We start from the raw sequence: 25,008 nt of genomic DNA, 5'->3' as shown, positions 1-25,008 counted from the left end.
GGGTCGCAAAAGCAGTTTTTTGTTTGGCCCGCTCGGTCAGGGGAATTTGCCAGTATCCTTTGGTTAAGTCCAAAGTGCTGACAAACCGAGCGGGTCCCAGTCGTTCAATCAATTCATCGACCCTGGCCATGGGGTATGCATCAAAAATTGAAATTTCATTTAATTTTCTGAAGTCATTACAAAACCGAGACGTACCGTCTGGTTTTGGGACAATCACTATAGGGCTGGACCAGGGGCTGTGTGACTCCTCGATCACATCCAGCTCAAGCATCTTCTGGACTTCCTCTCTGATGGTATTTCTCCTGGCCTCCGGAATCCTGTAGGGACGCTGTCGGACCACCTTCCCTGAAGGGGTATCGATGTCATGTTTAATGAGGTGAGTGCGCCCCGGGAGGTCCGAGTAGCGGTCCTTGTTACGTAATAGCAACTCTCTTACGTCCTGACCCTGGCTGGGGGACAGATCCTCGCCGACAGGGACAGGTGGGACTGCGGGGGCCGGGCTCTCGGTCAACAAAGCCACTGTCGGGAGGGGGGTTGGAGGATGCCACTTTTTCAATATATTAACATGATATAGCTGGTGGCCCTTGCGTTTGCCCGGCTGTCTGACTTCATACACAACAGGTCCTTTTTTTCCTACCACTTCAAAGGGGCCTTGCCACTTCGCTAAGAATTTGCATTCTGAGGTGGGAATTAACACGAGTACCTTCTCGCCCGGGTGGAATTCCCGAACCACCGCTCCTCTGTTGTACAGGCGGGCCTGGTCCCGCTGGGCCTTCTGCATGTGTTCTCGGACCATTGGCCATATCTTCCGGGCCCTCTCCTGTAGGTGTTGGACGTGGTCCACCACGCTCCGCTGGGGGGACGGCTGGCTCTCCCACGTCTCCTTAGCCACGTCTAACAGGCCCCTGGGGCTGCGGCCATACACAAGCTCAAAGGGAGAGAAGCCGGTGGATGCCTGTGGGACCTCTCTTATGGAAAACAGAACATACGGGATTAGCCTGTCCCAGTCTTTCCCATCGATTTCCGTCACTTTCTTTAACATGTGTTTCAGGGTTTTATTAAAACGCTCTACGAGGCCATCCGTCTGTGGGTGATAGACGGACGTCCGAATGCTTCTAACTTTCAACCAGTCATAGAGTTGTTTCATCATTTTGGACATGAAACAAGAGCCCTGATCGGTGAGAATTTCTGTTGCTATGCCAACGCGGCTAAACATCATGATTAGCTCGTGGGCCACGGCTTTTGCCGTGGCAGCACGGAGAGGGATGGCCTCTGGGTAACGGGTGGCGTAATCCAGGATAACTAATATATATTTATGACCACGGGCGGACTTCGGCAGGGGACCCACAATGTCCATAACTAGACGGGAGAATGGCGTCTCAATGATTGGCATGGGGACGAGGGGGTTTCGTTGTGAGGGTCGGGGGGCCGCCTTCTGACACTCCGGGCAGCCTCTACAGAAATCCTCTATAGCCCTTTTCACCCCAGGCCAATAGAAACGGGCTAGTATCCTGTCGTAAGTTTTCTGCACGCCGAGGTGTGCACCTAATTGGTGTGTGTGAGCCAGATATAGAACACGTGACACATATTCTTTTGGAATGAGAAGTTGCTCAATTTGACCCCCCCCCTTATTTTCCACCACTCTGTACAATAGGCCATTCTTAACAGAGAAATAAGGGGAAACTGGTGCACTCACCCCGTCGTTTTCTTCTCCATCCACCACGGACACCCGCTGTCGAGCCATTTCCAGGTTTGGATCCTTCCATTGCGCACTCGCAAACTCGCCTCCTCCCGCCGCTCGTTCCTCTTCGTGTCGTGGGAATTCAGCAAAGGTATCGGGGGCGGACTCGTCCGGCTGTCTCACTACCTCTTCGTCGCTCGGCGTCCCACTTTGTTCCTCTTCGTCGGCTCTACGCCCCCTCCAAGGGGGGTCTGTACCAGAGCTGTCGCTCCCTCGCTCGCCTAAGCCGGCTCGGAAGGCGGGGCAGGCTGGTAGTGGCCCCCGGGACCGCCCGGCGGGGCGGGACCGGCGGCGGCGGCGGCGACCTTTTGGACGGCCCAGGGGGGGCCCTGGGTTCCAGAAGCGGCTGAAGAGGGGGCAGTCAGCGCCAATCAGCAGGGGGACGGGGAGGTTCGGCACCACTCCAGCTGTCATCACGGCGTTGCCCTTTGCAGTCTGTAGGTAGACGCTTGTGGTGGGATAGTGGCGGACATCTCCATGTACACACGTCACCGGCACAGTCTCTGTCAGGAGCTCGCCAGCCAGGGGTGTTCGTATGAGGGTTACGGCGCTGCCCGAGTCGATGAGGGCGCTGGTATCCTTCCCTTCCACCTTCACGGCACGGTGGATCTAGAAGCGTGTTGAGATGGCGCATACAGGCATGGTCGTGAGGTGTCGGTGGTGACTGTGGCCATCGTCACGTCCCTGTCCCGGTCGGGACAGGACCAGGAAATGTGGTCGGGCTTCCCACACACATAACAGCGCCTGGTCGGGGAGCCCTTGGCCGTTCTTCCGGGCGCCGGCTCTCTTCGGCGGCCGGGAGACGAGTGTCTCTCTGTCTGTCGCTTCCGGTCGCGCCCGGGCCGTTCATCGGTCTGGGGCTTCGCAGGCTCCTGGCGGGAGCCTCTCATCATTTCGTTAGTCACTTGCAGGTTCTCCAGGAGTGAAACTAACTCATCGACAGAGCTGGGGTTCACTTGAGAGGCATGTCTTCTAGCGTCTGGCGGCAGGGCTCTGATGCACTTGTCGATTACGATGCGGTCAGCACAAACTGGGTCTCCCGGCGTCATCAGCCAGTTTCGTGTCAGACGAGCGAGAGCAGCTACCTGTGCTCGGGCCGGTTGCCCTGTATGGTAGCCCCAGTTGTGGAAGTGTTGGGCTCGGGCTGGGAGGCTAAATCCTTGTCGGGCAAGTATGGCAATTTTTAGCTTGGTAAAATCCTTTGCGTCGTCGCTGGAGAGGTCTCGGCATGCTCGTTGGGCTTCCCCGCTCAGAAAGGGGGCCAATATCGTGCCCCACTGGCCTATGGGCCACCTTTCCCGGGTGGCCGTTCTCTCAAAAAGTTCGATGTAGGCCTCAATATCATCTTCCTGTGTTAATTTGGTCAATACTTTGGCTGGGGCGCTGCCTTCGTCTGAATCTAGGTTAATTTTCCTCACTAGTTCAAGCACTGCCCTTTGTAACTCTGCTTGGCTGTTTTGTAGATCTGCCTGGCTTTGGAGTAGTACACTCAAAGCCTGTGCATGCTCCATATTTGTACCTAGGCTTGTTTCTTGGTGTTGGATCAATCAATTTACCCACATTCTCCACCATATGTGAGGATTGAAACCAACGTCAGGAAACAGACAGGCAGGGAACAGGTTTGAGCCCAGAGTGTGGCACTCATTTATTGAAATCAAATAATAAACACAGGGTTTGAACTTGGAAATAATAATAATATACTCAGGCTCCCGGTTCGTCAACTTAAAAGTTCAGCATTCTATTACTTAAAGTCTTCTGGGACGTCCAGACACAGGTGAGCCTAAGATGGCCGCTCTGGGCCTTTGTATAATAGTCTTTGTTTTAGTGGTTGTCAGTTCCACATCCTCCAAGCCAAGTATTTGCCAGCCTCTATCCAGCCGAGCCCAACGGGGACCCGGACATCAGTAGTGATCCTATGAGGTGAGAGAGATAGAGTCAGTCTGACATATTTGGATAATATAATATATTGTGAGGGAGTGTGTGCTCGCTTACCGCCAGACCGCGCACCAACCTGCCACGGAGAGAGTCAAGAGAGAGTGCTGGGGGAGGGAGGCTTCTTGTAGTGTTTGGCTGGGAGCACAGGTGTTGCTCATCTGAAGCCCTCCAGCAGGTAATTGTGATAGTACCTGCCTCCTATGATGCAGCCCAGCCGGTTGTGCTCAACTCCGCCTCCCCTGCTCTCTCTCTCTCCAGGGAGGTGGTCAGGTGGCACGCGGTCCCTCAGCGAGACACCACAGCCTGAGGGCAAAATCAGCAGATGTACAAGTTTGCAGCGTGGCAGCAAGACAGTGCCAATAGCTGTGAGCTTGTATATCTGCTGTTTTTTAACAGCCTAACTCTACGGTGCACGGGGAGACGTTGGAAATTGATTTTCTTGCTCAGGGACACACACAGACACACAGAACGGTGCCGGAACGCAAACCAGGGACTTTCTGTTTCACCAGGCGGCATTGCTATCCAATCCAGCTTTGGCTGCCCCTATAGTAGCCCACCATGCCCATGGTGATTGAAATTGATCAGGGTTTTTGTGGACTCTATACATAGTAAGGCATCTAAGAAAGTATAGCCTAGTCTCTGTTCCTCAGTCATGACACAACTGGTGTTTAGAGAGGGGTCTGAGATCTGATCTGAGATCTGTTCCTCATGACACAACTGGAACCCATTCTGGGCGGGAACGCCTTTTGGTGTTAGCACTATGTTATGCTTTAGCTATTTAAAAATAGCAGATCTACAAGCTCATAGCGCGCCACCGAGTGGCGCGCTACGAGCTTGTAGGTCTGCTATTTTTTGAAAAATCGAAGAACGACTGACATAGAAACATAGCTTTTTCAGAAAACTGTCAGGATGTAGAAGTTATTTTTTTAAATCTGATCTCAGGTCAGAATGGTTTAGAGAGGGGTCTGAGATTTGAAGGCCTATACTGATATTCACTTCCTAAAGTCGACAATTATCTCATTTGATTTCTCCACATGGTTTAGAGTTAGACAGATAATATAAATATAAAATATCTCCCTCACCTGAGTCACCTCCGTCAGTTCCTCTAGCTGTCCTTGTCAGTGATCAGTTCCCCTAGCTGTCCTTTTCAGTGATCAGTTCCCCTAGCTGTCCTTGTCAGTGATCAGTTCCCCTAGCTGTCCTTGTCAGTGATCAGTTCCTCTAGCTGTCCTTGTCAGTGATCAGTTCCTCTAGCTGTCCTTGTCAGTGATCAGTTCCTCTAGCTGTCCTTGTCAGTGATCAGTTCCCCTAGCTGTCCTTGTCAGTGATCAGTTCCTCTAGCTGTCCTTGTCAGTGATCAGTTCCCCTAGCTGTCCTTTTCAGTGATCAGTTCTTCTAGCTGTCCTTGTCAGTGATCAGTTCCCCTAGCTGTCCTTTTCAGTGATCAGTTCTTCTAGCTGTCCTTGTCAGTGATCAGTTCCTCTAGCTGTCCTTGTCAGTGATCAGTTCCTCTAGCTGTCCTTGTCAGTGATCAGTTCCTCTAGCTGTCCTTGTCAGTGATCAGTTCCCCTAGCTGTCCTTGTCAGTGATCAGTTCCCCTAGCTGTCCTTGTCAGTGATCAGTTCCTCTAGCTGTCCTTGTCAGTGATCAGTTCAGCTCAATCACTGTGGTGTCATCTGCAAATTCCACAGTGCTGTTATTATGACTTACAGGGTTTTCGTAAAGCATGCAAGAACCACACAGTGACAAAGCCAGGTTAAAAAAATGTCTATAATAAACACATATCTGATTAGAGGTCTAGAGCAGGCCCTATAAGGACATGACCTTGTACCATCAGGTCCAGCAGCTTTGTGTACTTTGACCAGGGGGGGCAGTTAGACAGATATTTTGTGAAGCCATAAGGAAATTGGGATTTCCTGAAAATTCATATAATGGCCTGTTGTGGCGCTGTCATTGGGCTCAAAAAACCCCATAGCTCCATAGAAATCCATGTATTTGGGCCCAACTTCACCTAGACTGTATTACCTTAATAAACATGGTCATGAATACTTTCTGCTTCCAGTCACTAGTTTAAAGTCTCATTTCTAATGTCATAATATTATTTTGGGAAAATTATGGTCCCATTTATTTAAAAAAGTACCATAAAGTCGCGTATGTTCTGAGGGGCGTGGCTACCGTTACAATCTATGAACGGGATCCCCCACCCACTCGAGTCAAAATAAAAACCAACGAAGAAGAAGGGGGGAAGTCCCGCCTCGTTGTCTGGGCCAGCCAATGGCTCAGCTGGGCCCAAACGGATCTAGAAAGATGGCGACTTCATTTGCAAGGAATTTTAGCAGGCTTCATTTTACGTTCATGTTAGACCCGGGGAACGCTTTGTCCATATTTTTTACAGTCTATGACTTTGACAGATAAACCTATACTCATGTCAGTCTCTGCTTATGTTTTATATCATATGTTTATGTTTATTCAACTTTCAGCATGATCACAGGTTTTAAAAGTCAGGTGCCATTAAAAACACTGAATTATTTAGCTGATCACAAATATAAAACTTATAAAATGCAATAGCCTATCTAAAATTCCAAATGATGTAAAACTCAAATCTAAAATCCACTATCATATAAGTCTGCACATATATGGGATTGGTGATTCTCTGTATCTCTCAGTTCTGCATGATAGGGTGTCCAGGTCGTCTCCATTTCTAGTTTGACGTCCAGAGATCTCTTTCCTGAGAGGAGGTAGCCAGTTCCTGAAGTTAGATTTGGGCTTCCTGGCGAAGTCAAGGCATATAGGTGCTACTTGGCGTATTATCCAATCGAGTGAGTGTGCAGATGTGCAGCTGTGAGGTCCTGTGTCTCTGTGTCTGTCCCACCGGCTCCCTCTGCTGGTCCCTGCATGTCGATCACCCTCACTATTCTCCCTGTCTGAATTAACATAGTGTGTAACGCATGAGACAAGTCCCTATTGGGTGATACTGGTTGCCGAGGAAGTTCAGACGTTTATCATAGGAAATAAACACAACATAAATCTTCAAACGCACCAGGATACAGATCACCAGCCCTCAGGAACACAGTGAAAACCTGGTTTACCTCTGCCACCGCATGGTGACACCTGAGACCAATTAGGGCCAGGGTTAAATACCTGCTTCTGTTTCTCCGCAGTAATAGAATCGCCTCAAGGGATAACATTATATGGTGCATGAGTGCGTGCACATGCGCACACACGCATGTACCTACGTATGTACGCAAGGTTGCAAGAACACACACACATTTGTATAATACGGTATATATAACACAGTTTGCCGGCCACTGCTACAGAGCTGACAATGAGGTTATATCTTATATTCTTCTCTGTAGATAGATAGATAGATAGATAGATAGATAGATACTTTATTGATCCCCAAGGGGAAATTCAGGTTATCCCAAAGCTCGTACAGGCATGTTAGTTAAAAAAAACACATCACAAAAGCAGGGGGACACATGTTAAAGACTAAGCGGGAATAAACATAAAAGGCATTAAAAAGCATTTAAAAGGTGACAGTGGGGATGATTAAAAATCCTTTGTTATTGCACTCAGGCCCATAAATAACTAAAATCTAAAAAACCTCAGTCCAGTTCATAGACCTAGCGGCTAGCCTTCGAATTGAAGAGCCTAATAGCCGTTGGTACAAAAGTTCTCTTGAACCGGTTCGTGTTGCACGGCACTGAACGGAACAGATCCCTGCGGTTGCTTTTCCGGCCCACAAGGATACTGTGGAGCGGATGGCTCACATTGTCCATTATGTAATCCTGTAATCCTGCCTCAAAGCAGACCAGAGGTAGATAACTGTCGTTGTTTCCTGATGTCATCGCTATAGGGGACACAGGCATCAGTAAGCAGGAACTGGGGATGGCAATGAAGGACCGGAAAGTCTGGCGTGGCATTGTGAAATCTATGACCTCGACCGCGGTCGAAAAATGATGATGATGATGATATATCGTTGTGGGAACAGATTGAGCTTTTTTTGAGGGGCGCTAGCCCCTCAAAAAAACAGATTTTTGTCCTAACTTGTGTCCCATTTCCCATTGACAATGAAAGGAGAATCATATTATGTGTCTGAGCAAACCGGCTATTTTGTGCTAACACAAACATTAAATGCAATTGACAATGAAAGGAGAATTTATATCATATATGTCAGTCAGTCACAACAGGAGGAGGGAGTAATAATATGATAATGGCAAGAGACTATTATATCATACACATGGCAAACACACATGGGCAATCTCCACTACTAAGTATGTAATGTGTAATATTAAAATAGTTAGTGAAGTAAACATCATGATAGTGTGGTTTATTATGACTCTACAGGAGACCATGAGAGAGAAGATCTTTACCCCTCTGACTGTGGAGAGTGCTGTTGATGCCAGGTGAGAGGACTTCAATACCCAGAAGACACTGCATGCAATAAAAAATAACACATTCTTAATACTTAGCCTAACAGGAAAATTGTGGAATTTCAGTACTGAAATATTATGTTTAATATTCCCCAAGAAAAGTGTAATGTAAAGTGTAAGTAAAACTATAATGTATAACATAGTTGTGTTGTCATACTCCTTTACTCCTATACTTCCACCAGCCTAGCAAACAAAGAAAAACCTTACGCTTGTCTGTCACCTTTAATCCACACAAACCTCTATCCTCTATCCTCTCTCCTCTATCCTCTATATCTATCCTTTATCCTCTATCCTCTCTCCTCTATCCTCCAGAGATGCTGTTGCCAAGATCCTGTACTCGCTGCTCTTCCATTGGTTAACGGAGAGGATCAACGCCCAGGTGTATCCCTGCCAACACGCCCTCTCTATCTCCATCCTGGACATTTACGGATTTGAGGTCAGGCCCCGTTCAAACCTGGGAAAGAATGACTTAAGAATCACTTCATTTTTATTGAAGAAAAAACAAACTAACAAAAACTAAAAACAAGACTATACAAAAAGAAAAAAAAGGAAGACAAAGACAAAAAGAAAAAAGAAAGCATGCCGTTTTAGATTTTCTTTCATTAGCTATTCAAAAAAATTGAAAATATACACAAAAACGGCAGATATACAGTGTGGCAAGCTTGTGCATCTGCTATATTTGAACATTTATGAAAGATCTTGTGAAAGCGTGAGAGCTACTGCTTTAGAATCGGCCACAGGGCTTATTGCATGGTTAACGTGTTGGAATTCAGGATTCTGGTGATGCCTTCCCATGGAATGTGTTGTGATTAGGGCTGTGAATCTTTGGGTGTCCCACGATTCGATTCGATTCCGATTCTTGGGGTCACGATTCGATTCAAAATCGATTTTTTCGATTCTACGATTCTCGATTCTCCAAAAACGATTTTTTTTTTATTCAAAAGATTTTTTTTTCCAGATTCGAAACTATTCTCTATTCAAAATGATTCTTGATTCAATACATAGGATTTCATCACAATCTACTCCAGCCAACTGAAGTGATTAACTTGAAAATGAAGACATGATGTTTACTGTAAGGGTGAGGGTTAGGGTGAGCTTACATTTCATATTATAAACACCATGTAGTGAAAACTCCTGTAACTAACCAGAATTTTGGAATTTTGGAATTTTTGGAAATTATGAATCGATTTTGAATCGTTCATAACGGGAATCGCGATTCTAATTCGAATCGATTTTTTTTGACACCCCTAGTTGTGATGCATCACTATTGACCAAATGATCCCTGGGTACCCTTTCTGGGCGTGTTATAGGCTGACACCATGCTAGACAGGAACGCCAACACAAATGTCACATCCGGTTTTAGCCCGGGGTAAGAATTTCCTACGGCTGCCAACACAACTTGGTCCAATCCTTAATCACATACGGACAAACATCTATGCCGATAATATCTAACTTGCGGAGGTATAGCGTGCCTTGTCCACGGGCAACAGATCTTTCAACGTATGGCATTGCAAATACGTTTGATAATCGCTACTCTGCGCAATATTGTTTTGGAAATGCCGCAAATTGCATTGCAGCGAACGAGAGCAAATCACAACTTCCCCCCGGGGGTGGGCGGAGTCACAGCTAAAGAGACAAGTCGTGAGGATGAGTTACTAAAAAATGTAATAAAATAATTTTAATAATAATAATAACCACCCACTTTTTTTTACATTTGTTGCGTTTGTGTGTATTTCAGGATCTGGCCTTCAACAGCTTTGAGCAACTTTGCATTAATTATGCAAACGAGTATCTTCAGTTCTTCTTCAATCGTATCATATTCAGGGAGGAGCAGGTGATTGCACCACGCACGCACGCACGCACGCGCGCACGCACGCACGCACATCACACACGCACGCACATCACGCACGCACGGCCGCACACACATCACGTCCCGGGCCCTCATACAACTAACCTGGCACATGCATACACACCATGCTGCACCGACACACACAAAAACATGCACACATGCACATGTTTCATGGTACACATTACATACTACATACTGTACTGTGTTCATGTACAGTATGTTACATGGTACACATTACATACTACATACTGTACTGTGTTCATGTATGTTACATGGTACATATTACATACTACATACTGTACTGTGTTCATGTACAGGAGGAGTACATGAGGGAACAGATCCCGTGGCAGGACATCCAGTTCAACGACAACCAGGTTGTCATGGACCTCATCGCTGCTAAGCCTCATGGGATACTGAGGATCCTGGACGACCAGGCCTGCTTCCCTCAGGTATGGACCTCATCGCTGCTAAGCCTCATGGGATACTGAGGATTCTAGACAACCAGGCCTGCTTCCCTCAGGTATGGACCTCCTCGCTGCTAAGCCTCATGGGATACTGAGGATTCTAGACGACCAGGCCTGCTTCCCTCAGGTATGGACCTCATCGCTGCTAAGCCTCATGGGATACTGAGGATCCTGGACGACCAGGCCTGCTTCCCTCAGGTATGGACCTCATTGCTGCTAAGCCTCATGGGATACTGAGGATCCTGGACGACCAGGCCTGCTTCCCTCAGGTATGGACCTCATCGCTGCTAAGCCTCATGGGATACTGAGGATTCTGGACGACCAGGCCTGCTTCCCTCAGGTCGGGGGGGGGCTAGCGGCTCGACAGTGCGACTAGGTACTCACATTTGCGACTAAAAATATCACCGTGCGAGTTGTAAAATTAAATTTGTCGCACAGGTGCGACTACAGGATTTGACCATTCAATCGTGATAAAGACAAGTCTCTGTCTACAGCAAGTGCACATTATATAGTCGCGGTTCTATACCTACATTTATATTTCTGAACGGCGGTGTCGTTCGCCAAAAAGAGAAGAGCTACAAGCTAACAACGTGTCGAGGCTCAATGCGGTGTTCATTTGAAGATCTGTCCCCTTTGCTCCCACCGCCCCTCCCCTCACTGTGTTGTTGCTCCGTGCACTTCCCCGTCACTGCTTTCTGTCTGTCAGCAGCGGCAGTCAGAAAATAAGTCAGAGCGGGATAGCATTAGCATGATAGCACAGAGTCAGAAGGAATTGCTTGGACCCCGACACGGCGACACGTTATTTGCAAAGTCTGTTTGTAATGCTCAAAGTTCAAACGTAACTTACTTTTAACCAAACGCAGGTGAAACAGCGTGCAGCCGTGCACGCACGCGCACACACACACATGGAGTGGACGGATTGATGTTTATCAAAAACAACCCTTGCTTAGCGTTTGCTTACAAAAGCGTGTGCCCAGCATAAATGATAATGTGAATGACCGAACTGGCTGGATTACCGTATTAATATCAGTCAGTCAGTCAAAGCCAAGGAGAATGTTACAATACTAATTCACCATCGAGCAGCCTCTGCACTGTCTGAATGTCACACTAACATGATAGAACAGCAGGATAAAAACGGATAGCCTGTCTAAGTGTCTATCCATCCATGAGCAACATATTATCTATCTAGCTCTGGTCCAAAGCTCTAATGTGTTGCACGTATTAGAGGTATGGAACAGAGCTACTATCGATCTATCTACAAAGTATTAGCATAAAACAAATTGATTATATAGATTATATGAAAACAAACATAACAATGATAGCATGATGAATATCACTATTTTGTGATAATTGCTGAAAAGATAGTGATATAATATTTTATATATATATATTATTTTCCACCCCTACCTCATATCACTTCATTAAAGAAAAATCACACCCATGTTAAGTGAGGGGCGCTCTTGTCATCATACATCAGATATCATCTCATACTGGCCAATCAGAATGCCTGTTGCCTGTGATTGGTTAGCTGATTTGCTCGTTTACATATGACATACATTTTCCCTTCAATGTCAATGGCGTTTTAATTTATGTCATATTTAGCAGAATTTTGACGTAATTTCTCTGTTGATTGTCAATGGCTCATTTTGAGATGTGTGGGGACAAAGGCTGTATATAGGAGGGGCTAGCGCCCCTTAAAAATACATCATTTTTCATTGTGCTCCTAAAATAATTTGTGTGCTACTAGATTTTTCTTAGGCGCACACGTGCTACTTGGAAAAATGCTAAGCGTCGAGCCCTGCACACAATATTTTGGACCAAACAAATGATTACAAAGAAGAAAAACAACAAAAAAAGTGTTGTAACCAAGAGTTGGCTTCGCACGACGCTTAAAAGGTCTTTAAATTAATAATTTAAGAAATGCCTATGGTCAAAATGCATTGCGATTCATTTCCTGGGCCACTCGTTGTTCTGAAAGGGGGAGGGACTGCGACGCTCTATAGGGTCTCTTCCTGCTGTGATGTGAGGGTCCATGTCTCGGTCCAGTACTGATCATCATCATCATCATCATCATCATTGATTGAATATCTGTTGTTATTTTGTCGCCAGGCAACAGACCACACCTTTCTCCAGAAGTGTCACTATCACCATGGCAACAATGAGCTGTATCAGAAGCCAAAGATGCCCCTCCCTGAGTTCACCATCAAACACTTTGCCGGCCGCGTCACCTACCAGGTAGGTGTCACCGTCTCCCCCCGTGTCACCTACCAGGGCATGATAGCATTAGCATGTTAGCATGTTAGCAGCATGTTAGCATGATAGTATTAACATGTTAGGATTAGCATGTTAGCATTAGCATGTTAGCATGATAGCATTAGCATGTTAGCATTAGCATGTTAGCATTAGATACCAGGTAGGTGTCACCGTCTCCCCGTGTCACCTACCAGGTAGGTGTCACCGTCTCCCCGTGTCACCTACCAGGTAGGTGTCACCGTCTCACCGTCTCACCGTGTCACCCGCCTACCAGGTACTCACCGTCTCACTGGACAATCTGTAGTTACAGTATACATCTAGTTGGTTATACAGTAGCTCTACGACGCTTCACTGGTCATTTGTGTCAGGTGAAACCTGACATACAACTAGCTCATGAAATGTAAGCGACCTTGTATAACATTATACTGAATGTTTTCTGGAATGTTTTGACATAATTGGATTGATATATTGACCACTGGTCTCTGGGATCTTGAATTGGATCTGTACCCCCCCCCCCCCCCCCCCCCCCAATCCACCATGTAGTCAGAAACCACTCACTACTCATTACTACAGTACATACTGTATAGTCCTCTCTCTCTCTACTAGTGGTAGTGTTGTCTGAATGTATAGTGAGAATTATTATACACATATTTATATTTGTAGTGTCATCGTATCCCATAATGCCACCAGCCAAACACTACAGTACAGTACAGTACATTACATTGATCTGTAATGTTCCACAGCAATGATTATTATTGTCTCCACCAGGCCGAAGGCATGGGGGGAGAGTATGTTTTGCACTCCGTCCGTGTGTGTGTCCGTCCGTCCGTCCGTCCGTCCGTTACCAGCTAATCTCCGGCACCGTTGGCCCGATCCATGCCAAACTTTGCACACACACTCCCTGGATGCCAACGACGAACCTCTGCCCCAAATATTCCTCAACGGCCTGTTATAGCGCCACCAGGAGGCCACAACCTGACCTGCTCTGGTGGAGACCTGTGCCGATTGGCACTGTATCTAGTTATTATTATTTTTTTAAATTATGTTTATTAATTTATTTTCAACAATTCATACAATAATTATTTGCATACACCCCCCCCCTCCCCCCGCAGACACACAAATAGCAGTACATATATTGAAATAATATCTTTAAAGAAATAACACTCCATGAATACCGACAGCAATGATTAATGGCGACCCGAATAATGTCCGAAAGTGTTCATTCATTTCGTTCTGCCGATGAGTGCACTATATAGTTCTCTATACATGATGGAACTCTACGGAATATGAAGTACAGTAGGCACAGCCGTAGTGTTTTATTTTGATTTTTTTATCATTTTTATCCCACGATTTTGTACCCCATTTTTCACCCCTGTGTCAATCATCTAATGTGATCCTGGGCTCTACACACCCTCCACCAACCTAGTCCCCCATATATGGGGGACAAGGGGAGAGCAACGGACTTGAACTCATGCTTCCTTCATGCCTGAGTGTTCAAGTTGCTCCTTTTTACACCTGACAGGGGGGAGTTTCCCTGGTTGGACGTATAGCGCGTGGAAGGAACACGTTATTCCAACCAGTTCCTTTCCTGTAGTGTTTTTAAATCTTACACATTTGGACAAACGTCCCACACAGAGAGGGGACCGGTTAGTGTTAGGATTAATCCTCTGGGGAATGGATTTGACTTTGAATTCATGAATGCTGCTGTCATTGTCATTGTCCTACAGGTCCACAAGTTCCTGGATAAGAACTATGACCAGGTCCGACAAGATGTCCTGGACCTGTTCATACACAGTAAAAACAAGGTGAGAGGACCTCACCATTTTTTACTTTAAGTAAAAGTATCAATACTGCAATATAGGAATACTCCTGGCATACTAACTGGCATGAAAATGTACTTAAAGCCTAAGACCACTTTTTCTTAGGTTTGGGTTGTGTATAGTTACCTTGTCATGATGTAACTCCAAATGTGGACAAGAAATTAAAAAAAAATGTTCCAGTGATTAGAAATATTGATAATTCAAAATATGCAGAAATCTGTAATTTGAATGATGTATGGCCTATCAATTGATACTGCCTATCAATGGTGCACACTTGTTAGGTAGTATATGGACAAACAGAAACAACAAACTATAAACTTTAAGGTTCTGTATTTAGCAAACAAATCACAATCAGCTCTCTCACCATATCTCAACTTCCTATCCACTACAAAGCTTCCTTTCTCTGCACCCAATCAAGCAGGTGCAAGTCCTTTCCCAATCAAAACCGACCATGTCACAATGACATTAGCCTGGTTAATAAACCAGACCGAATCAGCCGTTGGCAAAAAAAATTTGCCTACCGGCGGATTTCGGTCTGGAGAGGCTCAATTGTACGCCCATTTTCTACACACGAGAACGTGTGCGCCCAATAGGGACACGGTATGCAATATGGGCGGGCTTTGGTACAGTGACGTTCAATGCTTGAGACCTTTGACTGACAGTAGCTCTGACCAATTGCGTCAAAGAGAAAATGTTTCCCTGGAAATGAAATCCAAGCTGAGCCTCCCCAGACTAATATCCCGCGGATCCGTGCGATATTAGTCTGGTTTATTAACCAGGCTACAATGACATGGCCTCCTCTCTCTCAAGTTCAGTCTTCCATGTTTCTATGGCTTATTGTGCATATTGTTGTTATTGCTTATTATACTATACATTATACTATATACTATACTATCAAGGGTCCTGCTTGGTCCCGTCTTATCTCTGCTTGTAGCTATATTGTTTCGTATGTAAACTGATTATACCGTAACTACTGAAGGCTAAACTCTGATTATTAAACTGATTATTCTGTACATTGCTCCCATAACTTGTGACTTAATGACATTCATGCTTGCCCCTGGGCTTCTTGTTTCAAAACTTGAAAGAAAAGATTTTGAAAAGAAAGAAATGTACTTTTAGAGATGTCCCCATACTGTATCGGTATCGGAAAAGTATCGGTATAGGCCTTTTTTGGTCATATCGTATCGGCAAATATGCCAGTCTAACCACCGATCCGACACAGGGGTAAAAGGGGTTGACACTATAGTCTATGGCAGGTAAATAAAATGTTGGGGCATGTAGAGTGTGCTTTCGAGTTGCCTAAACTGCAAGTGCACATTTGAGTGAGTGAGTCTGCAATTAACACGAGATAAAATAAGTACTTTTTTCATTATTATTATAAATATTATTATCTGGTATCGTTATTCGGTATCGGTATCTGCTAACACATATATTGTGGTATCGGGATCGGATCGGGAACGAAAAAAGTGTATCGGGATTTCGGGACATCCCTACTTTGCACCACTGATAACTGAATGCTATATCAATCATGAATGCTATATCCATCATGTTGACGTGTACATCTTCTAGTTGCATAATATCCTAGTTACATCTCCTAGTTACTTTGCACCACTAATAACTGAATGCTATATCAATCATGAATGATTGATATAGCATTCAGTTATTCATGTCAGTGGAAGTTGCTCAGTGGTGTTTCGAAGCACCCGGAAGGACCGTCTATTTCCGCCTTTTTTCGATTTGGGCGCCCAAATGCGGAAGTGCAACCGAGCGCTCAATGTTATAAAGCACAGATGCTGCACGGGGGTTTCCTCGTCATGAATCCACGGGTCCGCCTGCAGTCCTTCCTCTTACCACTAGGGCCCAGCGCTTCAACGTTGGAGCGCCTCACTGGCCCCTTGGTATAAACTGTACATCTCTGTCCAGATGGTGTCAAACCTGTTCCTGGTCCACGCGGGGGTCATAGGTCAGCTCAAAGGAGGTCACATGAGGAAGGGCGACACGGGAACCAGGAAGTACCAAGCTTCCACCGTCAGCTCCAAGTTCCAGGCGTCACTAATGGAGCTGGTGGAGAAGATGGAGAGGTGAGGGGAGAGAGAGAGAGAGAGAGAGAGAGAGAGAGAGATTTGTCATTACACTTATTTTATTCTTTTCTTTTTTTCAGCTGCAACCCCTTTTTTGTACGTTGTATTAAGCCAAACAATTTGAAGGTAGGTGCTTCTATATGTGATAACAGTTCATACAGTACCTATCATATGATAATAATAATAATAATAATATCATATGATGCAATATTATCACTTCATTGTGCATTTGACATCAATATAAAAGTGTTTATGTGCCGATGTGATATGTTTTTGTGCGTATACACAAATACATACTGTATATCGTCACTGTTGGGCAGAAACGTATCTCCATATTTCATATATTTTTTTTAAACATTATTTTGTTCATACATTTCATGAATGCACAAAAGTAGTGCAGTCAAACTGAATCTACAAGCTTGTAAATTGGTATTTTTTGCTATCTCTGGAAGATTTTGCCCAGAAACACCATGCTGAAAGTGTGTGTGTGTGTGTGTGTGTGTGTGTGTGTGTGTGTGTGTGTGTGTGTGTGTGTGTGTGCATGTATGGGTGTGTGTGTGTGTGTGTGTGTGTGTGTGTGTGTGCGCGCGTGCACAGGAGCCAGGGCTGTTTGACGGTGAGCTGGTCCATACCCAGCTGGTTTACTCTGGGGTGTTGGAGACCATCAGGATTCGCCGGGAAGGATTTCCTATTCGAATGCCATTTTCTATCTTCCTGTTCAGGTAAAACAGAATGCTTCTGAACGGGCACCCATTTTGGTGTCGGCATCATGTTATGCTTTAGCTATTGAAAAATAGCAGATCTACAAGCTCATATCGCGCCACCGAGTGGCGCGATACGAGCTTGTAGGTCTGCTATTTTTTGAAAAATCGAAGAGCGACTGACATTTTTAGAATCTGATCTCAGGTCAGAATGGGTTCATCAGGACCAGTGTGTGTCCGGCGGAAACCTCGTATGAATCTGATCTCAGGTCAGAATGGGTTTATCAACACAAATCATCTCTCATGGGGGTTCCAGACCCCCGTCGTCTCTGACGGGGGTCTGTGCTTAGAGTATATATATGAATAGAGATGGCATTCGAGTTCTCCTTCCATCCACTTGCATTAAGTTGTTCTAAAGCGCACGAGGCGATTTCACTCCTCCTTCCGGGTATAGGAACAGAGTGCATTCTGGGTTGGGATTTGCCCCAAACACATGAAAGCGCTGCCGTTGAACGTGCAGGAACGAGCACGAACGTGCTGCAGCCGTGAACGTGCACGATGATAGTCAACGGACCAGCGCGTTCATGTGTTTGGGCCCACGATGCAATACCAAATTCGGCCACTATGTCCATTTGGCCTCGGGGTTTCCTCTGGGTGCCGTCTCTATTCATATATACTCTAAGGGTCTGTGGCTAAATGTATATCAATTCGTGGGTCCATGACATGAAAATGTGAAAAAGTTTGAGAATGCTATAGTTCATAAAATTATGTAAAGTTACCATGTTACCATTTTGAAGAACTATACCAGAGTTAGCCGATAGCAAATGTTCATCTGCTGTGTGTGTGTGTGTGTGTGTGTGTGTGTGTGTGTGTGTGCGTGTGTGTGTGCGTGTGTGCGTGCGTGCGTGCGTGCGTGCGTGCGTGCGTGCGTGCGTGCGCGTCATCTCTGCTAGGTATAAGTCCATAGTGGGGATGCATCAGATCCCTGAAGCTACTGGAGATAACTGTGTCATCATGCTGAGTAAAATGTACCCGCTCGTACCCGGATGTTTCTATGTGGGAGTCAGCAAGGTGAGACTCAACGTTTATCAATTCTCTTCATATAGTCGATGTCTCATGATGAGACATCGACTATATGAATACTCTCATCCATATACAAGCTGATGCCTTTCAGAAAACCATAAAGTGGAAATAGCCGCACTCCAAAAATAAAAATGCAAGACTAGTTACAGTAGTAGGCTCAAGTGCACAATTAAGCAATATTGCACGAGAGGGTGTGTTGCTTTTATCACCATTATTGGCACGCCTGCGTTGCTGCAGGAACAAGCCGATAGGCCAGTTCTGTAAGCAGCACAGAAGTGCCATTAATGACGGTAAAGCACGACCCTCGAGTGTAATATTGCGATTATACAACAGTTTACCCTTAAGAAAAAAACACGTCAACAAGTGAAATGTCATTATATCTAAGATGACAGATGTAGCCACTACGACCGAAAATGCCCCTAGAAAATCGCTAGCCTAGCAACCCTCTCTGTGACAGCTGATTGGCACAGCTGATTTTTACGTTTTGATTAGGCGTTCCATCATGCTCGTTTGAAGCACGGCTAGATAGATGGCTATTTCAACCAATCGGATTGCTTCCTCGAAACGACCTGTTGTATAATTAAGCAATATTACACGAGAGGGTGTTGTTTAACGTGATTATTGCCACGACAGTGATGCAGTAGGGGCTCGAGTGTAATATTGCAATTCTACAACAGTTAAGGTCATTACACACTGGCGAATTAGCGACGCGATGCGAATAAGCGATCTGAAAATGCGAAATATTGCATGTTGCAGTTCGCCTGCGAATCTCTGCAAAATACGACACCAGAGCGAACAAATAAAAGCGAAAACGGTCGCATTTTCGCACATTCGCACATTCGCCACTGATGTGGAAGCTTGCATGGACTTCAATTGTTTTTTTTTAAATGCGAATTATTCGCACGAATATATCGCGTCGCCAATTCGCCAGTGTGTAATGACCTTTACCCTTAAAACTAAGAAAATCGCTGAAAAAATATATATTTTTAATGACAGATGTAGTCACTACGACCACAAATGTCCAAAGAAACTAGCTAGCCTAGCCACCGAGTTTGCTAGCGCTCTGGGAAAACAGAGCGGCTGAATTCTTTGTTTTGAGTAGGTGGTGATCAGTGCTGGTTTGATCAACGGCTAGAAACCGTTTCAACCAATCAGATTGCTTCCTCTTAACGACCTGTTGTATAATTATTTATTTCCTCCGGCTCTGATCTTTGCCCTCCCCCCCCCCCCCCCCCCCCCCCCTGCTCTGTACGCGTGCCAGTTGTTTCTGAAGGAGGACGTGTACCAGCTTTTGGAGTTCAAGCGCGAGCGCGTGCGCCACGTGGCGGCCCGCACGCTGCAGCGCTACACCCGCATGTTCCTGCTCCGCTCGCTCATCATGTCCTTCCGCTGGAGGATCGTGGCCCTCCAGGCGCGCTGCCGAGGCTTCCTCGCCAGGTATACGCGTTCTCGACGGGTCTTCATGGTTTCAGAGCGCTCTGTGCACGTTCTCAACGGGCTTCGTGGTCTTTAGTGCGCTCTGTGCACACTATACGCGCCATTTTGGAAAGAACTTTGGAAAGCCCCTTCCCTCTGTACTTCCTTCCCAGGCTGTTAACGATGATACTATGTTGTTCCATTCTGGTCAAACAGAGTCTGCTGCTATGGTGCATGCTCAAGCTCTGCCTCAGTGGGTCTCAAAGTGTCATTGAGTGGGTTCCAAATGCTCCCGTACGGATCTGTAACTCTGAGACTGTACAAATGGACCCGTACGGTTCCATTTGTACAGTCTCAGAGCCTCAGAGTTATGTCTTAATTAGTATTATTGGTAAAACCTGTGAAGGAAGTATCAGGTTATTCTGTGTACATGGAGCACATTCAAAACTAGCAACCAAGTTCCTGGTGAGCCTCTCTCTCTCTCTACCTCACTTGCCATCCCCTCCTGCTTTAAAAAGAGAGTGTGTGCAGTGTGCACTGGTCAAAGAATAAAGACGTGTATACAATAAAATACGCTGAATAAGGAAAATAAAGTCAATACAATATGGAACTAGAAAAAGTGCCCTTCTGGGCACAGGTCTCCACCAGGATGAGCAGATGTGAAGAATTCCAGGCAAAGGTTTTTCCTTGGCCTCTAGGCCAGTTATAGCGCCACCTTGAGGCTGAGTTGAAATTGTTCATGTGGCATTTCGTCCTCGGCCTAGTGGGAATGTGGGTGCACAATTTCACGGAAATCACGCGATGTGTTCATGATTTGCAGCATTTTGTTTGAAACTGAGCACTCCTGTGAACTTTGGAAGCCAATCTTAACCAATCAGGATGGAGTCTGAGAAATCTGAAAGACTGGTTTCGTTGAATGGCTCTAGAGAGACTGTGTACCAATTTGCGTGATGTTTGGACGAAATCTGTAGGTGTACTGTGCAAAACCTTGTTTTGCACAAAGCGGTGGCGCTATAACAGGCCGTTCTGGAAAGTTTGGGGCAGAGGTTCATCGTTGGCATCCAGGGAGTGTGTGTGCAAAATTTGGCATCGACCGGGTTAACGGTGGCCGAGATTAGCTGCTCACGGACACACGGACGGACACACGGACGGACGTACACACACACACGGACGGACGGACGGACGGACGGACGGACGGAGTGCAAAACATACTCTCCCCCCATGCCTTCGGCCTGGTGGAGACAATAATAATTACAATCAAAGGAGAGATCATGCATTTGTCATTCGGGGGAAACTCGGGTTCAAAATAAGAAAGAGAGATTTAAGCGTGGTAAATCCTAGTATGTGTGTGGTTTAGTGGAGTGGTGCAACCACTCCAAGGAAACAGCAATGTCCGTCTTCACCTACAGTATGTGTGACGTTAACCTACCTATGTGACTATGAGCACCAGTATGACTGAGTACCAGTAGGGGCGCTGTTGTGCCAGAAACAGAGAGAGAGAGAGAGAGAGAGAGAGAGATAGTGCTGCACTGTTGCCTGCTAATGAGAGAGAGAGAGAGAGAGGGGGGGGGGGGGGGGGGGGAGGAGTTGCACCACTCAGTTCACACAGGTGTGATTTTTTGAAAATAATTAATGAAAATGTGTACATCTTTCATGCACAGGAAATACTCTCCTGTCAAACCAGCAACTTATCAATATTTATTTTGTCATAAGGTTTGCATTTTATAGCTTAATTTAGGCTATACAGCTGATAATATTATCCATATCATGTTGTGTGACCTCCCCTCCTCCAGGAGGCGCTATGCCATTATGAGACAGAGTCTGATCCAGTTTCGTTCAACGGTCAACATGTACGTCAACCGCAAAAGATACTGCAAGGTACAGTACGAGTACAGTACGCGCTATTGTTATCCTTTTATTAACTGGATATTTCACTTTCAAACATGCTCGGGGTCATGTGATTGCGAACGCAGTGAGCCACTTACTATGACAGCAAGGGCTGAATGTCTGTGTGTCTGTGTGTCTGTGTGTCTGTCTGTCTGTCCCGCTGTTACACCACCCGCCCGCCACCAGAGGGCGCAGCTGTAGCACACACACACACACACACAGGGCGCAGCTGTAGCACACACACACACACACACACACACACACACACACACACACACACACACACACACACACACACACACACACAACCACACACACACGAGCTGCGTTCGCTTCCCGCGTTTGCGCGTCTTACTTGTCATATTAGGCCTACTCAGGCTTTTGAGAGCAACCGCATACAGTTTTTACATTTATTGATTAATTTAGATATTTGATAATCCTTTTATCAGACTTTATCCCTTTCCTATTAAAAAAAGCTTTATTAAAAAATACATGAGAAAAGTAATTGATTAGAAGGCCTGTTTTCAATTAATCTAACATGGTTAAAATGGAGTTTGAAATTACAATGGGTTTATAGAGGAAATTAATATCAAATAAATACTTAATGAAACAACTTAAACTGGCGTGCTCACAATGCCCAAATAGTCTTCAAAATGTCTACAACACCAACAAGGTTTCCCTATGTTGCATATACCTCAACCCTCAACCTCACCAATTCTCCCTTTTGACCATAAGAAGAACAGCAAACACGATATTTCAATGCCGGTTTTCAAAGCAACATATAGCCTATAGCTTTCCTTACTTGTGCTTATCCAAGGGCCATTTTTGGGGGTTCACGATAGTTCTACAGTAATGTTACAGTTATTGTAATTGTCGTTTGCTGTTTACAGGTGCGTTGGGATGACCGCAGGCGAAGAGACAGGGTAAGGATCAAACCTTTGTGTCATCTGAGCATACTGTACATACTGTACACAGACCAACAGATGGAAACTAAACCCTAATGTGTCATCTGTGCATACATACTCATACCAACACATGGAAGCTAAACCCTAATAGTTGTGTCATCTGTGCATACATACTCAGACCAATGGAAGCTAAACCCTAATAGTTGTGTCATCTGTGCATACATACTCAGACCAACACATGGAAGCTAAACCCTAATAGTTGTGTCATCTGTGCATACATACTCAGACCAGCACATGGAAGCTAAACCCTAATAGTTGTGTCATCTGTGCATACATACTCAGACCAACACATGGAAGCTAAACCTTAATAGTTGTGTCATCTGTGCATACATACTCAGACCAACACATGGAAGCTAAACCCTAATAGTTGTGTCATCTGTGCATACATACTCAGACCAACACATGGAAGCTAAACCCTAATAGTTGTGTCATCTGTGCATACATACTCAGACCAATGGAAGCTAAACCCTAATAGTTGTGTCATCTGTGCATACATACTCAGACCAACACATGGAAGCTAAACCCTAATAGTTGTGTCATCTGTGCATACATACTCAGACCAACACATGGAAGCTAAACCCTAATAGTTGTGTCATCTGTGCATACATACTCAGACCAACACATGGAAGCTAAACCCTAATAGTTGCATGGTTTGCAATCAAAAGATACCTGCCGTACATTAACCCTATGGAATCACGGCACTCCATCTTTAAATAGCTCTACCGTACCACCTAATCCCTACAGCCCATCACTGCTACTGTGTTATTATGGGAATGCATTTGAAATTGTACTGTAATGCATTTGTGTATTCTATGTAATGTTTTTAATGTTCTATACTGACTGACAGTGTGCCAAAGCAGGTCATAATCGACACAGTGTTCTCAGGATATTGCTGGAAATTGAAAAGAACTAGCTCCTTTTTCTTACAAAACCAGGGACTCACACACTTTCAGGCACACACGCTTGCACGCACGCAAAAAAGGTTGCACGCACGCACACACATTGATGCTCTCTCTCTCTCTCTCTCTCTCTCTCTCTCTCTCTCTCTCTCTCTCTCTCTCTCTCTCTCTCTCTCTCTTCTCTCTCTCTCTCTCTCTCTCTCTCTCTCTCTCTCTCTCTCTCTCTTTTTTTTCTCCAGGAGCTGATGAAGAGAGAGGTGGTGAATGTCACACACCTGGTGATTCCTGCCGAGCTGGGAGCCTTACTGCAGACAGCACTAAGTCAGTGGCCGCGGTTACATGAGGGCTTTTCATTCAGAATAAAAACTTCTGATTAAAATAATTCTGAAGTAATGTCTCTCTCTCTCCCCCCCCACTCTCTCTGTCCGTCCGTCCGTCCGTCCGTCTGTCCGTCTGTCCGTCTGTCTGTCTGTCTGTCTGTCTCTCTCCCTCGCTCCCTCTCTTCCTCTCTCCCTCTCTCCCTCTCTCCCTCTCTCCCTCTCTCTCTCTCTCTCCCTCTCTCTCTCTCTCTCTCTCTCTCTCTCTCTCCCCCTCTCTCCCTCCCCCCCATCCCTCTCTCTCTCCAGGTGGTAAGGTGTTGCATTCAGACTGCTTGGCCATGCTCCAGGCTCCGCACATCAGGGAGGAGGCTCAGCACACCCTGCCTCTGGACATCAACAATTACCCCTTCTACCGCTACGCACAGGCCTACTTCAGGGTCTGTTATACCTCATTATAGAACACCCTTCTACCGCTACGGACAGGCCTACTTCAGGGTCTGTTATACATTATTATAGAACACCCTTCTACCGCTACGGACAGGCCTACTTCACATAGAGTTATATATCTATAGAGAAGACACCCGAGTTCTCCTTCCATCCACTTGCATTGAGTTGCTCAAAAGCGCATGAGGCGGATTCACTCCTCCTTCCTGGTAGGAACAGAGTGCATTCTGGGATTGATTGGTTACAAACACATGAACGCGCTGCCGTTGACTATCATTGTGCCGTTTGTGCGCGTTCACGTATGAAACATTCGTTCACGTGTCATGGCCCCAATCACATGAACGTGCGCAATGATAGTCAACGGAGCAGCGCGAGGCTCGAGCTGCAATACCAAATCCGGCCACTATGTCCATTTCGCCTCAGGGTTTCCTCTGGGTGCCTTCTCTATAATAATAATAACTCTATGCTACTTCAGGGTCTGTTACACCTTATTATAGAACACCCTTCTACCGCTACGCACAGGCCTACTTCAGGGTCTGTTATACCTTATTATAGAACACCCTTCTACCGCTACACACAGGCCCACTTCAGGGTCTGTTATACATTATTATAGAACACCCTTCTACCGCTACACACAGGCCCACTTCAGGGTCTGTTATACATTATTATAGAACACCCTTCTACCGCTACGCACAGGCCTACTTCAGGGTCTGTTAT

General features: G+C 45.7%; 1 protein-coding gene across 1 annotated transcript in view; it reads left to right on the top strand.

Annotated features, from left to right (window-relative positions):
• The window catches only part of myo15aa (myosin XVAa), a gene marked incomplete at its 3' end in the record, with an annotated part of 141,253 nt that overhangs the window by 26,554 nt on the left and 89,691 nt on the right, over nt 1-25,008 (top strand). Inside the window, 15 exon segments of the mRNA XM_083779210.1 lie at nt 8,024-8,082; nt 8,422-8,545; nt 9,848-9,943; nt 10,276-10,407; nt 12,532-12,657; nt 14,403-14,480; nt 16,419-16,576; nt 16,657-16,702; nt 17,174-17,298; nt 18,231-18,348; nt 19,622-19,797; nt 21,570-21,654; nt 22,554-22,586; nt 23,767-23,848; nt 24,154-24,284. Coding sequence (XP_083635336.1) covers nt 8,024-8,082; nt 8,422-8,545; nt 9,848-9,943; nt 10,276-10,407; nt 12,532-12,657; nt 14,403-14,480; nt 16,419-16,576; nt 16,657-16,702; nt 17,174-17,298; nt 18,231-18,348; nt 19,622-19,797; nt 21,570-21,654; nt 22,554-22,586; nt 23,767-23,848; nt 24,154-24,284 — 1,569 coding nt within the window.

The sequence above is a fragment of the Protomyctophum parallelum genome, assembly GCF_964188405.1.
Source record: "Protomyctophum parallelum genome assembly, chromosome: 13".
In the NCBI taxonomy this organism is placed as follows: domain Eukaryota; kingdom Metazoa; phylum Chordata; class Actinopteri; order Myctophiformes; family Myctophidae; genus Protomyctophum; species Protomyctophum parallelum.
This window is presented reverse-complemented; position numbering and strand designations above follow the sequence as displayed.